Here is a 17,465-nt window from a genome sequence, read left to right as displayed (position 1 = left end):
ACAAGTTGCTGCTACTTAGCTGTACCTCCCAGATTTCAGCATTTTCACAATTTCCATTTTGTGCCCAGAAAACCCCTTTAAAGCTTCACACAGTGACACATCCAGCACTATATTTGCATTTGTAGGTCTCAGGAGAAGAATTTTTTTTTCATCTCCTGTAACAAATTACAGTAGTGCTAAATTAAATTATGAAAGAAAAAAAAACAAACAAAAAAACATTTAAAAAGTGCTTACAATTTTCCATGTTCCACCCAGTCTCATCACAAAAAAAAAAAAAAAAACATCGAAAAAACCTTGTAAAAGGAGTTGAACCTTGAAAAATCTGATGGTAAACATCCATCAGCCACACGGTCTGACTGCGTCTCTGGGCCTTTTATTTTTTGGAGAGGGGGAGGGAGTTCAAGTTCAGTTCCCCCTACCCCTCTGTTAAACTTTGTGCTCTCCTCTCACAATATGGGATGAGAACTCGTACCGGTCCTGACTGTGATAGCCACATATATTGCACTCAAAAGGGTCTCTGAAGCCATGGCATCCCATGTGGATAGTGAACATTACATGGTCTAGGAAGAGTACACGGCAGTGCTCACACTTGAATACCTTCACTTGCTCACCATCCTCTCCCAGTACCCGCAGGGTTTCCTTGGCAGTGCCAGGCCCAGAGCGGGAAGGATTTACTGCACCTGATTCAGGTGGCCTATGGTCCTCTTTGGCATAAGCCGGGCTTTGCCGGCTACTGGTGGCTTGAGAGCCTCTCTCTTCATGGTTGCTTTCAGAGTCTGTGTTTGAGTCCTGACAGCCATTCGTAGGAGAAGCTCCATGCTCAGTCCGTACTCTGTAATGAATCTGGGTCCCATCTGGTAAGTCTTCGTGGCCCTCTGCTGCTTCACGGTTTCCTGGCATGTCTGGCCTTCCTGACATAGGCTGGAGTTGGGTGTACACTGAGCTAATGACTGGGGTTATTTCTGAAATGCAGTTTGTAGGTGGCAAGCGCATTGGACCTCCAACAAAAGCTAATGGATTTCCATATGATGGATCAAGAGGGTGGTGAGGAACCATCTCTAGGTCTTTCTCAAAGCTAGAGTTCATGTCATATGGAAGATCAGCAAGGCTAAGCCGCATCTGCTTCTCCCCTGAAAAGACAAGAAAATACAGAGGATAAGATATGGTCTCATTTCTATATCACACTACGCTAAAAAAAAAGCCTTGAAAGCAATGGCAACAAAGTATAAACTGGTTCGATAATGTAAGGAGTCACAACAAATGTAACAGTTACTTTATTGTTCACCATCAAATGTGGAGTAGGATTTAAAACTCTGGTGCACTAAAGTAGCGACTTATACTTTCAGCTTTAAAGCAACTTTGCCTTGTACTGCATGTTGGTACAGTTGCAAAAAAAAGTGAATCCATTGGAATTTCTTGGATTTCTGAATTGATTACTAATACAAATGTGTTCTAATTGTTACCCATGTTACAATTACATATTATATATATTCAATGACAATCTACCTAAACTAATAAACTATTGTATTGTTCAAGTTTTATTGAGTATATTATTAGGCAAAAAAAACACAGTGCGGGGACAAAATCTAAGTGAACCCTTGAATTTAATGCCCTATAGATTCCCCTTGAGCAGGAATCATCTTCAACAAACATTTCCCGTAGCTGCAATTAAGACTTGTGAAAGAGGAACTTCAGACCATTTCTTCCTGCATGTGTGTTTCAGTTCAACAATATTTCTGTGATGCCTTGCGTGCACAGCCCTCTTCAGGTCATGCTACAACGCTTCAATAGGATTATAGTCAAGATCATTCCAAAGCACAAATCTTTGTTTTCGACCATTCTTTAGTTAATATAAATTAGTGTGCTTTAGGTTATTGTCTTGTTACATCATCCAATGTCTCTTCAGTCTAAGGTGATAACCTGCTACCCTATCATTCTTCTGTAAAAGGTTGGCAAGACGTCCAGGCTCTGAGCGCAGAGCAGCCACAAAATACAACGCTCCCTCCACCAAGATGGGGTTGTTGATCCGAGTTTTGAAATGAGATAGGAACTTTCAAAAAGTTGATCCAGGGATTATTCTGACTGCCATTATGGAGTCGGGAAGGAATTTTCTTCCTCAAATGGGCTAAATTGGCTTCTGCCTCATTGGCGGTTTTTTTTTTGCCTTCCCCTGGATCAACAAGGGGGGGGATGGAAACAGGCTGAACTAGATAGGCTGAAGGGAGACAAATGTCCAACATACTAAGCTTCACAGTTGGGATGAGGTTTTAGAATTGGTGTGATGTGTTCTTTTTCCTCCAGATTAAGGGTTGTGCATTTATGCTAAAAAAAAAAAATCCCATTTTTGTCTGTTCATGGAGATGTTCATAGGAACAGTTTCTTCTATTTGTCTTTAGCGGTTATCTTTGGGTTCTTTCTCACCTCTTTCAGGATTGCCTGTTGTGATCTTGGAGTGATCTTAACTACTGGGGAGAGAGCCAACAGTCCTTAATTTTCTCCCTTAGTAAATCATTTATCTAACCATGAACTGATGTACACCCAGGTCTTGAGTGATGGTTGAACAGCTTTTTATCCAGCTTCATTCGTCTTTATAACGTCTTCTGATTTGAATCGTGGCACTCACACTAGCCAATTTTTCTTAGGAACAGATCTGTCAGTAACCAAGCTTTTAGTGTCTTTATTTAATAGGCAAAGCACCCATGAAACCAACACTTCCAATGTTATCTCCTAAAATTGAAACACCTTTTGCCAATTTACTCGGAGGGGTAAGTAACACAGATATTCACTAACTTTTCCTCCCCGCACTGTAGAGATGTGCTCAATAAAAGATATAAACAATATAACTGTTTGTATGTTAAAACCTTAAGATTGTATTTCTCTCTAATCATAGAATCGTAGAACGGTAGAGTAGGAAGGGACCTCTAGGGTCATCGGATCCAACCCCCTGCTCAGTGCAGGATTCACTAAATCATCTCAGACAGATATGTCCAGCCTTTGTTTGAACAATTCCATTGAAGGAGAACTTGCCATCTCCTGTGGTAACCTGTTTCACTCACTGATCACCCTCACTGTCAGAAAGTTTTTTTGAATATCTAATTTGTGTCTCCTCCCTTTCAGTTTCATCCCATTGCTTCTAGTCTTTCCTTGTACAAATGAGAATAGGGCTGATCCCTCTGCACTGTGACAGCCCTTCAGATATTTGTAGAAAGCTATTAAATCTCCTTTTCAGCCTTCTTTTTTGCAAGCTAAACATTCCCAGATCCTTTAACAGTTCTTCATAGGATATGATTTGCAGACCGTTCACCATCTTGGTAACTCTTCTCTAAACTTGCTCCAGGTTTGTCGATGTCTTTTTGAAAGTGGGGTGCCCAAAACTGGATACATTATTCCAGATGAGGTCTGATTAAGACTAGAGGGGGATAATTACCTCACATGACCTAGACTCTATGCTTCTCTTAATACATCTCAGAATTGTGTTTGCCTTTTTGGCTGCTGCATCACATTATTGACTCATGTTCAGTCTATGATCTATTAGTATACCCAAGTCTTTTTCACATGTTCTGCTGCTTAGCCCAATTCCTCCCATTCTGTATGTGCTTTTTTTCATTTTTCTTGCCCAGATGTAGGACTTTACATTTCTCCTTGTTAAATACTGCTCAGTTAGTTGCCGCCCACTGTTCAAGCTTTTCTTTCTCTTTTTGAATACTCTCTCTCTCTTCCCTAGTGTTAGCTATCCCTCCTAGCTTTGTGTCATCAGCAAATTTGATCAGTTTCCCATTGATTCCCTCCTCCAGATCATTTATAAAAATGTTGAACACCACTGGGCCTAGGACAGAGCCTTGTAGTACCCCCATTTGATACATTCTTCCACTTGGATGTGCAGCCATTTATGACCCCTCTTTGATTATGATCGCTCAGCCAGTTGTAAATCCACCTAACAGTTGCCTTGTAGATCCCATACTTGGTCATTTTTGCAATAAGTATGGTATAAGATACTTTGTCAAATGCTTTACTAAAGGCAAGATATACTTTATGTACCACATTTCTCTTATCAAACCAGTCGGTGATTCTGTCATAGACGGAAATTAGATTTGTCTGGCATTACTTGTTTATTACAAATCCATGCTGACTCTGGCTAATTACTCAGTTTTTATCCAAGTACTTGCATACATGCTGTTTAATAATTTGTTCAAAGATCTTTCCTGGTATAGAAGTTAAGCTCACAGGCCTGTAGTTACCTGGATCCACCTTCTCCCCTTTTTTGAAGATAGGGACAATATTTGCCCTTTCCAATCTTCTGGGACGTCTCATGTTCTCCAGGAATTTTTAAAGACTATGGCGAGTGGCTCAGCAATTACCTCCGCTGCTTCCTTTAGTATCCTAGCTTATAGATAGCCTGCATTCTTTTATTCCCCCAATAGCACAGGGAAGATCGGCTGATGTTCCATCTACTTTCTGAGAGAAAACAGATACATAATAGGAATTTAAAAGTTCAGCCTTCTCAACATCATTCTTAACTAATTCACCATTTTAATCTAGTAAGCACCTAATAGCATCTTTGACTTTTCTTTTGCTTTTGACATACCCCCCAAATCCTTTTTTATTGCTTTTGGCCTCTGTTTCAATCCTCAATTCATTATTAGCTTTTCTGACACTTGCCCTACAGTTTCTGCAGACCGTATTATATTCTTTGGATATTCCCCCCTCTTTCCATTAGATAAACAGATTTTTCTTCTTTTTTAACGTGTGTGCAAGTTCTGTTTTCATCCATCCTGGTCTCTTTAAATTCTTCCTTCTTTTAGGGATTGTTAACGATTGTGCTTTGAGAATCTCATTATGCAATATTTCCCAACCTTCTTGGACATTTCTGTCCTAAAGAACATCCAGCCATTGGATCCTTCCTATCCTCTTTCTGAGATCATTAAAATCTGCCTTTCTGAAATCCAACCTTGATGTCCGAGTTTTCTCAGATTTTCCTCCCCTTTTCATCCAAAATTCAAGGATAGCATGATCACTGCCTCCTAAGGTCCCAGCCACCCTTACTTCCTCAACCATTCCCTCCCTGTTGGTAAGAATTAGGTCCAAGATAGCAGATCTCCTTGTTTTCTCTTCGACCTTTTGGAAGATAAGGTTGTCAGCAAGAGCGGATAAGAATCATTGGATCCATTACTTTTACCTGTGAGAGTTTCCCAACAAATGCCTGGATAGTTAAAATCTCCCATATTAGATGAAAACAGACCACATTTTAATATTAATAAATGCAAACATCAAGGCAATTCCAAAGAGTTCACTTTTTCTTGCAAATGTATTCAGACATAGGAAATCAGAGCCAACTTGCATCACTTGGAAGAGCTCCATTTAATGCTGACTGGCTGAGAGCACTAACACATCGGTAGATATTAGCTAGTGACTGCGGCACCTAAATAAAAGTTTGAAATATTAGCTAAAGTCATTGACCAACTAAGAAACTGTAAGCAAAAAAAACAGGAATTTATGAAAGAACATTTAGGCTAAAACCTCTAAGGAAGAAAAAATCATATCAAATAGACACAGTGGTGAGGGAAACGTGACTGTGGGAATAATCTGTCATTATTAAAGAAACACACCGGATATATAATTTTCACATGGGTGACTGGGTCGTGCATATCTGTCATATTTATGGGGGAAAAAGACCAAAACACAACATGCCATGTGATAACTTCTTTCCTCTTGCCTAATATAAGATTTTATGGTCTTCAAAATAAAGTTTTGGAAAAGTCACAGCTCTCCTAGTAGTTATACCACAATACTAATGTGCTTCTCAGAGTCTACAGCAGAAAACCAGGAGATGAAAATGTTATCGCTATCTAAAGAACTTGCCACTAGGTGGCAATACTGAGTCAGCATCCTCTCCTGCACACAAGGGAGATGGAATAAAACCTCCACAGTGCCACCTATTGGCACATTTAAATGTGCTCTTACCAGCGAATTTCTGAGGTGTGGTGCGCTTGCGCTTTGTGAGGTTGCTCGCCAGCCGATCCATAAAAGACGGCGGGTCAGAGGAGTGGTGCATCAGGGCATCTGGTCCCAGATCCAGGTCTCGTATCTCCTCACCTGAAGGGAAAGGAGAGAAGAGATAGGGCCAATGGTTGGTGCTATCTAGCATGCTTTATCAATATAGGTAATCAATTGCCTCAGTACAGGCAACGATTTCTATAACTCCTGGGACACGCAAGCGATATTACGTCAGTCATAGCATAGCGCTACGAGTTGCAAATTACTTTGCAGAAGAAGTACGGGCGTAAAGCTCCAGACTGCAGCTTTAGGACTCCATTACAGTACTTCACTAGCAATCTTCTACTTTGTAAGGGTTGCAATGGTTCTTTTTGCAGCAGAAACGATGATAATTTGAAAGGTGCGTTTTTCTACAATTTCCCTGCATGCATTGCCAGCAGAACAGTCTCTTTATAGCAGCCTGCATTCTGTTAATGAAATGCCTGTCAGTAGCCAACTGACAGGATGTAGGCTGTCAGTCTACTCCTGCTGCCTGTAGCCATTTCGGACACATCCCAACTCTACCTCTTATTTTCTTGTATCTGAAGACTATTTTTTCACTTTTTGTCAGTACTATTGAGTTCGTGCGTCAAAGCTAAATAGTCAAGATTTATCTGTCCAAGCACAACTCCCTCTATGTGAGAGTCTGCCCACTTGTGATGCAGTTTTGAGCTAGTTTTTAAAAAAGTTTTCGTATGTATTCAAGTAAGTAAATACACATCTACTTGTGTCTTATAAAGCCTAGAATCAAGAGGAGCCTTGTCAAATCTTTTTGTCATATATGAAAGACTATATGTAGTCTTGTTGACTACAGAAACCGATCACCATGACTTCGCTGGTGTCTCCAATGGAATTACTGACCAGGAACATTACCATACAAATTGGGTTATATTAACATTTCTTTGAGAAATGTTTTATTTGCTTTGTAATTTTACTTTAGTGCTCCGATACCAACAAAAATGAAACAGTTTTTAAAAGGGGTTTTCCAGGACTTAACTGTTGATTGATGTATCTTCAGGGTAGATCATCAATAGGTGACTGCCAGGGGTCTGCCACTCAGGATTCCTGATCAGCCATTTGCCTGGCCAGCCGTCGGTGCAGGCAGAGCCGGAAGCAGACAGCCTTGTCAATACTGCAGCAGACGGGGTTGCTCATGCAGACATAGCAGCCACTGAATTCAATGCAATACCTACCATGACCACTGTGATGTTGACAGAGCTGTCTGATTCTGCCTCTATCCACTTGAGGAACAGCTGATCGGTGAAAATCTTGAGTAGCAGATCTCAGGTCATCAATAATTGATTGGCAATCGTGAGAAAAAGGCAATTGACAGTTCAACACCCCTTTAAACGGCAGGTTTATTATTACCATGTCAGCGCAGAAACCCCCAGAGATTTTCCTGGAGTAATTCAAAGTGGCAAGCGTGTACAGTGGCACAATAACTGTGTGTCCTGGTCGGTATTTCAGCAGAAAGGAAATGGAGAGGATAGAAGGCTAAATGTGAAGAGACCAGCCTTATGAAGCAGAGGGGAGATCTGTATGCATACTCAATATTGGAATAGTTGGCTGAGAACAAACAGACTTGTCATATTTCAATTTGTGTATTATTTTTTTCTACTATAACCAAAAAAACACTCACATGGAATGCAAGTTTTACATTATAGAAAATCTGAGTTAAGATCTGCCCTAAGACCAGTATTAACTGGATATTTTCTCCAGTCATGCAACTTCTTTCTTCTTCTCTCAAAACTAAACTCTGTGCTAGAAGTGCTAAAAAGATCACAGGTGATGATGCATTTATATACTAAAGCTGCATTAAGAAGGATTGTATGACTCAATGTACTTCTCTAGTTGATGTAGTTATGTAATTGAAGTCACTGTGCAGCCCAAACCCAAGGTAAATAATTTTCGATCAACTCACTTGAACTTTGTATTCTTATTCCACTCGGTTATGAAGAAAAAGGCTCCATAAGTAGGGAAGCAGATTTCATTTGGGACTCCTATTAGGAGGGCATCTGTGAATCGGACTAGGCCAAACCAAGATTTTGGGACTTTGATTACATTTTTAAAAGTTATACCTGTCTTGTCAAGAGTGTGATTGAGTTAAGCCATCTTGAGCGGTCAGGGAGACACTTGGTCACAGGGCCTATACCAAGTAGGAGTGCGAGATCCATTCACTATTTCTGATTGCTGGATAAAGCATTCCAAACTAAACATTTCGGCAGGACCGAAAGACTTCTTTGTAGCCACTTTAAAGAAATATTAGGCCACAAAAGGCATTTTTCCAGAACTGTAAAATTGATAGCCTATCCTTAGGATAGTCTATCAATATCATATCAGATCACGGGGTTCTGACCCTCACTAATATTGGCAATTGAAGGGGTCCCTGCGCTCTGGCCTCTTCATTGTTTACCAGGTACAGCTCTGTACAATTTGTAGCAACTCTGCCTAGTACTTTATCTTAGTGCCACTTAAGTGAATGGGACTGTGCTGCTACCCAATGTACAGTGCTGCGCTTGGTCAACAATGAAGGGGACGCTAAATAATGTTGGTACCAAGAGTTGGACCACCCCCACCAATTCGTTATTGACAGCGTATAATCAAAATAGGCCGTCAATATAAAGTTCTGGAAAACCCTTTTAACCCTTTCCAATCTAATTATGGATTCAGGGTTTCCTAAAAGGCTTTCTCTTTTTGCTGTTATACAACGGTGCCATCTGCTGCCTAAAGCCAGTGTGTGTGCGCCAGAGAGGCTTTGACAGCGGAATGGCTGGCAATAGATGGTAAAAATACCCTGTTGGAAAGGGTTAAATTATCAGAATTTTAAAAAAAGTGAAAATTTCAAAACCGCACATTTATATAAAAGGTCTCATTCACCTGAATGGGCAGACAGATGCTGGCCTTCACTGCCAAGGCTCTGTAAGTAGTTGTGGCAGCGCTCCTTGTGTTCCTCCAGTGTGTTCTGCTGCTTGTAGCTGCGGCCGCAGTAGTTGCACTTGTAAGGCTTGCCGACTGTGGGGGAGGAGACTGGAAAAAATGAAAAATAGAGCCTGCCCATAAAACAGGAGACATGTGTCCTACAAGCTTAATATAGAAAGTGGGCAGAGTAAAATTGAAGAAAACGTTCATTTAGAAAAAAAAAAATCGGAGTTGGTTTTGCATTCAGCTTATGAGGTTAAAGTCAATCAACTAAAAATACTAAAACTATAGAAAAAAATTAGGACACCCACAATGCACAATTATCTGGATAAACACTACAGGAGAAATCTTCACTGAAAATGAATTAAATGACAATTAATAGAAACATATCCCAGTAATAGGAGATTCATGTAGATCAATTAGCTGTGTAAGAATGTCTTGAAGCATGTACCCCCTGCAGAAACTCGTGTAGTGTTGTGTCTTTTATATAACATACAGTGAAAAATATAACAGCTGTCAAAACAAAAAAAAACAAAAAAAAACCCATCATAATGTGAAAGATAAGACAAGATTCCTATTGGCATGCATTTCTAATCAGGAATATCCCAAAAGAAGAACCAGAGTCAATTCCTAGTATACAGAGGATTCACGGTGCTGTACCACTACTATGAATAAGGCAACATAAAAGACACAAAACTATTAGGTAAAAAAATGAGAACATACAACAGCAACAATATAAACAAAAAATGGAGGGATTTATTAAGGATGGTTTTTATAGGTTAGTCTTAAACTGAGGTGTGCTGGAGTGCAACAGGCTACATTTATAAAGAGGAGTCCTTAAAGGGGGTTTTCATGGGGTTTTTACCACTGAGGATAAGTCATCAATAGTTGATCAGTGTGGATCCTCCGCTCGGGATTCCCAGCAAACAGCTGATCGCCTAGCCCATTATCAGTGTAGTCACCGGGGTCAAAGCGGGAAGTCTATTAGGTAGCTTCACTCACCGAAATCAATGGGAGTGAAGCCACCTATTACAATTCTGGCTTCGACCCCAATGCAGAGCCAAAAGTGTATCGCTGAAAATCGCAAGCGACAGTGATGTTTTTGCAAGAAAAATCATCGCAAAATAGCAATTTTCTCGTGGGGGGGGGAAAAAAAACAAAAAACGCAATCGCCAATGGGAAGGAGCCCTAATAGGCGGCTTTGCTCCCATTGATTTCAATGGGAGTGAAGCTGCCTATTAAGACTACTAGCTCCATCCCTGATGACGGCATCCAGCCCTACCGCATTGTCCGTGGCCCGGAGGATTAGTTAAATCGCCGGGGATCCCCAGCGGCACATCTTCGCTCATCAACTACTGATGACCTATCCTGCGGACAAGACATCAATAGTAAAAGCCCGGAAACCCCTTTTAAGCCAGAGAATGAAAATCTACCCTGGCAATGAAAAAGTGTCTTTTTGAATCATTTTCAGTCTTAAAACGTAATAAATGTGTTCACCCCGCCCACTTCAGCTAAGCCTGCCCACTTTTCGAAAGTGATGAGTGGAGTGAAAAGTTGCAAATTATACCCCAAATAGTTATGCTTCATACTTTGCAACTTGAAAAAGAAAAAAAAATTTTTGTAACTAAATTCACTTGATAAATCCCCCTCATTGTGTCTACACCTAAAAAGTTAGCAGACTGCTTTATATATATACACACCAGCATGCAATGTGAATACCACTGTATACTAGAACTGTGATAGTGCAGTGTCAAGAAAAAAAAAAAAAAGTTAGGATGGTGTGGACAATACTTCAGGCACACTCACCAGCGTGTGTGCGCAGGTGACCTGTTAATGCATCCCGCCGGCGGCAAGCGTAGTTACAGAAGGGACACTTGAAAGGCTTCTCACCCGAGTGCAGTTTGATGTGACGCAAAAGGTTCCCCTTCTGGGTAAAGGAGGCACCACACTGGTTACAGTGAAATGGCCGTTCACCTGAAACAGCATCAAACATAAAGTCCCCGCTGAGTGCTGCAACACAACAGCAAGCTGGTTAGTATCTTATTGACACATGGAGCTAAGGCCCACCAGTCTTTGCCTACTTCTACTGCTCTAGACAACCTGCCTACATTGCAAAGCAGAGTATAGACTGCTGCAAAGAAGATAGAACAATGGAGTACTGACACCTGGGTGAAATAGGTCTATGCTGGGTGACACCATGGCTTGTTTTAACCTTAAAATCAGTTTTTTTGGTATGCTAGCTAGTACTCTCCAAAAATATAAAACTTTATACTATATACTCTGCAAATCACTAATTCTAAACCGACTGACCCCTCTCAAGACATGGCTTCTCTATAGCAATCTGTACGCTATGCGTAAATACAGACCACATTTCCTTTTACTGCTCCCCAGGTCATTTATCTAAAATGTCAGCACTAGCATGATTTCAATCAAATATTATGATTGAGTACATACGAGGAAAAACTAACCAACTGGCCAGCTATATCGTTCCATGTAATCAGGCTCACCCGTGTGGCTTCTTTTATGCACCATCAGCACATTAGGACCAATGCACACCATCCCACAAATGTCACACTTCAGCTTGCCATTGGGTAAGCGGATGCCTCCTGGAGAATGGGGATCTTGCCCAGGACCATCACAGTACCCAAGTGGCTCGACCAGCGAGTCATCAGGCATGACCCCATCTTCTTTCTCACTTAGCCGGTCTTCATGGTTGAGAAGACGCCCAGATTCATCATCGCTGTACATTTCTACCTTTATAGAGTTTGCTATAAAAGGCAAAAAAAAAACAAAAAAAAAAAAACATCAGAAATTAAATGACATAGATATTACAACAAATAAAAGAGCCAGCAGCGGAGAATGAAAAGGAATGAACGAAGAATGAAGTCGGCTCCTCTCGAGTACAGTAAGGGGCCAGTGGACAGCTGGCTAGCAGCATTGATTGCTGCACTTTGGAATTAGGTAGTGTAATAAAATCATTTAGCCAAATCGTGTGTCCTACTACATCTCACACCAGGCGACTAGCCGGACAGAAAAGCAGAGTCAACCATATTATTCTGTCCAGCCAAAAATTTAGGAACTGAACCTATATAGGACCTGCTCAACTATACAGGACCTGCTAAAATACAGACCAAAGGTGCTTTGCTTTACCAATCGCAGCATATGATCCCATCCGGAGTTCCATCTGGGTGGCCAAAACCACTGTCCAGATAGAACTTCCGAATGGGGTTTTAAGACTCAATCTGAATGTAGTCTAAACTGGAAGAGAACCAGCTATACCAGATGTTTATTCTGAGTTTCATTACAGTCTAAATCAAGGCTTGGGACATGTACTGTTTTTACTTATGGAGAAAGCCAAGTAGGCATAAGGAGACTTCTAATTCATGCAAAACGCCTCTAGGAAATTTGTTGTGCCAATGACTCTATACTGCCACCTATTGGAAAGTAGCTAGAAGGCAAAGCCTGACTTTCTAACAAGCCACATCAGGAATCTACTTGGGACTAAGAGAAAAGAAAAATAAAAACATTGCCCCGTTTGTTGCATCTATCCATCGATACAATTACTGTACTTGGAGAGAAGCCATCGCTCTGTGCAGGGTCTTCAAAGTATCAGACCCTACGGCACAGCTGCACAACCTTTACTAGTTCTAGGGCCACACTGAAGCACTCCCTGCAATAAAACATAAAGGGGTATTGCCCTATGAGACATTAATGGCATATCAAAAGTATATGTTATCAATATCTGGATTTAGTTCCAGGACTCCCACCCATCAAGACAATGGAGGTCCACTTCTCCCAAAACCGCGCTCGAGAGAGAAGACCTTACACCTATATCCATTGAAAATGATGGGTGCTGTGGTAACAACTATGAACTACAGTGGAGAGGTGCATGTCTGGATAAACAACTTTAACTCCCATATGGAGTGTATAGCAGGGGTCAAGAGACCCCATTCTTCTGACATATAGGGGACCCAGAGATGGCTAACAGTGCACCATTAGTACTTTCCCTCTCCTGCTCCTGAGCGTATACCACTCCTCTTCAATATGGAAACCACAGACTTTCGAGTCAAGATGGGGAGGGGGGGCTACACAGAATAGCATTGCAACATTGCAAGCCACACATAGCCCCCGGGCAGAAGATTGTGCAGCTCTGCTCAGTAGAGTGACCACAAAGAAACAATAGTGAGCAGTGTAGGAGTCTTGGATCTCGTCATTTCCACTGTACGGAATGGAGAATGATCTATAAAATACATGGAGAGCTGCTAAAACTTTTCTACATGTACAATATTTGCAGTGTAATAAATCGTCCAGTGAAGAACCGGTCTCGGCATAAGGTGTTGCATAATAAAAGCATTCATCCATTCAATTATCCCATTTTCAATATCTCCACTGGAATATATATATATTTTAATATTAATACATGTCAATAAAAGCTGCAGTGCCAGTTTATGGGATTCTATGTAGTTCAGCAACTTGTAAGCGGTTACCTGAGGGATAGGATTTCATTTCCCTGTCTGCTGCAGCCTCCAAGTGCCAGAGCCTGGCAAACATTTTGGCAGTGAATAGGAGAGGATCTTCTTGCTTCAACGCCTGACTTTTAGCTAGGAGACCTTCTGCAACAATATACTTACCACTAAGGGAACGGCTTGGGGATGAGTGTCTGCTGTTTGGTGTGCTCACAGTAGGTCCAATCAGTGCTTCAGAGAAATCCTTTTCCAGAGAAGAGTCTCCAGCTGTAGAGTTAAGGAACATATAGGCAATGGGTGGAGTGTAGCCTGGCAGAGCACCAGTTACTTAAAACAAACACTGTGCACTAAAGAGTCAGTCTTAGGCGGCCTGTCCACAGGCGTTTTTGCATTGCGTTTCCCGCAGCCGGATTATCGCCGCGGGGAACGCTGTGCACGCTTTCCATAGCGTTGCTCCCAGAGATCCGCCGCGGGATATCCCAACGCCCGTGGACAGTCAGCCTTAAAGGCGTTGTCCCGCGGCGAAACTGGTTTTTTTTTTTTTTCAACCCCCCCCCCCCGTTCGGCGCGAGACAACCCCGATGCAGGGACTTAAAAAAAACAAAACAGCACAGCGCTTACCTGAATCCCCGCGCTCCGGTGACTTCTTACTTACCGGTTGAAGATGGCCGCCGGGATCTTCTTCCTCCGTGGACCGCAGCTCTTCTGTGCGGTCCATTGCCGATTCCAGCCTCCTGATTGGCTGGAATCGGCACGTGACGGGGCGGAGCTACACGGAGCCCCATTGAGAAGATAAGACCCGGACTGCGCAAGCGCGTCTAATTTGGCCATTAGACGGCGAAAATTAGACGGCAACCATGGAGACGAGGACGCCAGCAACGGAGCAGGTAAGTGAAAAACTTTTTATAACTTCTGTATGGCTCATAATTAATGCACAATGTACATTACAAAGTGCATTATTATGGCCATACAGAAGTGTATAGACCCACTTGCTGCCGCGGGACAACCCCTTTAAGGTGGTTTTAGACAAATTATTGTTTTAAAAAGGATAAAAATGAAAATAAAAAAAAAAGAGAAAATAAAGTCAATGCCAGTCAGCTGCTGCAAAAGCAAATCAAGACTTGAGGAGGAATTAAAAAAGGTATAAGGGTGAGGGACGAGAACATTTTTTCTTTCACTCTATAAGGCCTTACTCACACAGGCGTTTTCGTACAGCGATTAGTGATGCTTTTTCAGCACGGCGCTAAACGCTATACAATGCTCCCATTCATTTTAATGAGTCTGTTTTCACAAGGCTGAAAAAGGAAGCGTCTTCATAGCTGCACTTTGACAGCGTCCCATGTTCTATTTTTGCCCGTTTTTAGCCCTGCATCGCCCATTGAAATGAATAGGCAGCGGATTCAGCACAACTTGGTATTGCGCTTTTGGCAGCGCTAAACGCCCTAGCTACACTGCCTGAGTAAAAAGAAAAAGAAAATAAAAAAAAATAAAAAATCAATCCTCACCTTGCAGGTGATGTCGCTGTCCTCGGTGACGCTCTCGGGACTTCACAGCCGTACTGAAAATGCAGCCCAAACACTGCCATAATGCATGCCAGCAACGCTGACACCAGGCGGAATGTGCAGTAAACGCAGTGTTGAAAAACACTGCGCTGCGGTTCTGCAAACGCCTGTGTGAGGGAGGCCTAAGAGTAAGAAATGCTTTATCTTTTCTCCTCAGGGAGAGCACCTAGACTGAGTGAGGAGACTTAAAAGGCCATTCCTGCTCCTCTGAGTAATATGCAAATTAGGGAGATAGAGGTATTGTTCCATCTCCCTTATTTTCACTATATAAAGGCACTTGTTAGGCCTCACATGGAATACTGCGTACAGTTCTGGACACCGGTGCTCAGGAAAGATGTTACAGTGTTTGAGGTGGTTCAAAAAAGGGCAACTAAATTAATTAATGGAATGGGAGGACTGGAATACCCGGAGATGCTGTCAAAAATGGCATTATACATCCTAGGGAAAAAAAAGACAACTAAGAGGCGACCAAATAACTATGTATAAATACATTAGGGGCCAATAGAATAGAAAAAAAATATATATATGATTAGTGCGGTTGCTGGTTAAGCCGGCTGCACACGACTGGCCGGTCACCCTGAGTACCCGTCATTGCTTTTCATGTGCAGGCAGCCTTCTGTACTGCGGATGGTCCAGCCGGCGAACATGCGCAGTACAGATTTTCCTGCAGCATCACTAGGCGATGGCGCAGGTCATGTAACCTTTTGCACAATGTCAAAAGCAGAAGGGCCGAGCGTCGGACAGCTTCCATTGACTTCAATGTAAGTCGCCTGTACGGCGCCTGCCCAAAAGTAAAACATGCTGCGATTTTTCCTCCGCGAGCGGAAAATCACAATACATTTCTGCTTGTGTGCAGGAAAAAGCACTTTTCCATAGCATGTTATAGACGGCATTTGTTGCAGAACGCGTAGGCGGACGCCCGCCACAGATTCTGCAATTCAAATCTGTCCGTGTGCAGCCGGCCTTAAAGGGGTTGTCCCGCGCCGAAACGGTTTTTGTTTTTTTATTCAATAGCCCCCCCCGTTCGGCGCGAGACAAACCCGATGCAGGTGTTAAAAAAAAAACGTTTAGTACTTAGCCGAATCCCCGCGCTGCGGCGACTTCTTACTTACCTTACTAAGATGGCCGCCGGGATCTTCACCCACGATGCACCGCGGGTCTTCTCCCATGGTGCACCGTGGGCTCTGTGCGGTCCATTGCCGATTCCAGCCTCCTGATTGGCTGGAATCGGCAAACGTGACGGGGCGGAGCTACGAGGACCAGCTCTCCGGCACGAGCGGTCCCATTCACCAGGGAGAAGACCGGACTGCGCAAGCGCGTCTAATCGGGCGATTAGACGCTGAAATTAGACGGCACCATGGAGACGAGGACGCCAGCAACGGAACAGGTAAGTGAATAACTTCTGTATGGCTCATAATTAATGCACAATGTACATTACAAAGTGCATTAATATGGCCATACAGAAGTGCTGAACCCCACTTGCTTTCGCGGGACAACCCCTTTAAGTTCTGTTCACGTGTTATATGTTGCAAAATGGTTGCCCATGGGTAACATATGCTACTTTATGATATCAGTCAAATGGATACATCATGAGCTTTTTAGGATGTTAAATGGGTGCCGTAATAGCCCAACAGTGGCATCCGTCACCCATAGGCTATAATGGCATCTATTTAACACCCTGTAAAGCTCATGGCGTATCCATTAAACAGATACCATTGTAGTCTATGGCCGACACATCCATCAGCCATACACTATAATGGCATCTATTTTACCGCTGTGTAATTTATAAATGTTGGAAGTCCTACCTGGGGCATACAATAAACAGACGAAAAACGTCATGTGAAAAAGGCCTGATATATATTTTTTGCATTTTTTTTTTATTGGAAAACAGGACTAGATCTCTATTACAACTGAATGTAAACAGGAATGTTCTCACTTACTGATGGCAAACAAAGATCTTAAAACCGGTGAAGTACTGAGGTTCATCCAAAACTATAGAAGAAAGCTGCAGAACTTCTCGTGTATTACGATCATTAACAGTTATGTTCATCTTAGGCATTTACAATTTTCGATAGTGAAACCTAAAACCATCCAAATGTAGGCTAAAGCACAAATACTTGTTCTTCATGGATTAATGATATACCATAAATGTCCAATATGTGCAGGTCCCCTTCCAACATTACATCCATAAAACCTGAAAACGCCTTTAAATCCATTTGGTGAAATGCAGCCCCAGACGTGAACAGAGCCGCCACCATCTTCACTGTTGCCTGCAGACACTCATTATTGTACCGCTCTCCACCATCTTCACTGCAGCCTGCAGACACTCATTATTGTACCGCTCTCCACCATCTTCACTGCTGCCTGCAGACACTCATTATTGTACCGCTCTCCACCATCTTCACTGCAGCCTGCAGACACTCATTATTGTACCGCTCTCCACCATCTTCACTGCAGCCTGCAGACACTCATTATTGTACCACTC

General features: G+C 42.3%; 1 protein-coding gene across 5 annotated transcripts in view; it reads right to left on the bottom strand.

Annotated features, from left to right (window-relative positions):
- Positions 1 to 268: 268 nt before the first annotated feature.
- The window catches only part of IKZF4 (IKAROS family zinc finger 4), a 40,739-nt gene continuing 23,542 nt past the window's right edge, over positions 269 to 17,465 (bottom strand). Inside the window, exons 3-8 of one of the 5 annotated variants that reach the window (XM_066594050.1) lie at positions 13,584 to 13,685; positions 11,460 to 11,720; positions 10,759 to 10,962; positions 8,911 to 9,060; positions 5,962 to 6,093; positions 269 to 1,130 (exon numbers count right to left, since the gene is read on the bottom strand). In XM_066594050.1, the coding sequence (XP_066450147.1) occupies positions 427 to 1,130; positions 5,962 to 6,093; positions 8,911 to 9,060; positions 10,759 to 10,962; positions 11,460 to 11,720; positions 13,584 to 13,685 (1,553 nt within the window). In that variant the 3' untranslated portion in view covers positions 269 to 426. The remainder of the gene's footprint in view (positions 1,131 to 5,961; positions 6,094 to 8,910; positions 9,061 to 10,758; positions 10,963 to 11,459; positions 11,721 to 13,583; positions 13,686 to 17,465) is intronic. The other 4 variants (XM_066594051.1, XM_066594052.1, XM_066594053.1 and 1 more) reach the window with 4 other exon arrangements.

Source organism: Eleutherodactylus coqui, chromosome 1 (assembly GCF_035609145.1).
Source record: "Eleutherodactylus coqui strain aEleCoq1 chromosome 1, aEleCoq1.hap1, whole genome shotgun sequence".
In the NCBI taxonomy this organism is placed as follows: Eukaryota; Metazoa; Chordata; class Amphibia; order Anura; family Eleutherodactylidae; genus Eleutherodactylus; species Eleutherodactylus coqui.
Note: the sequence above shows the minus strand (reverse complement) of the source record. Positions and strands in the feature narration are given on the sequence as shown.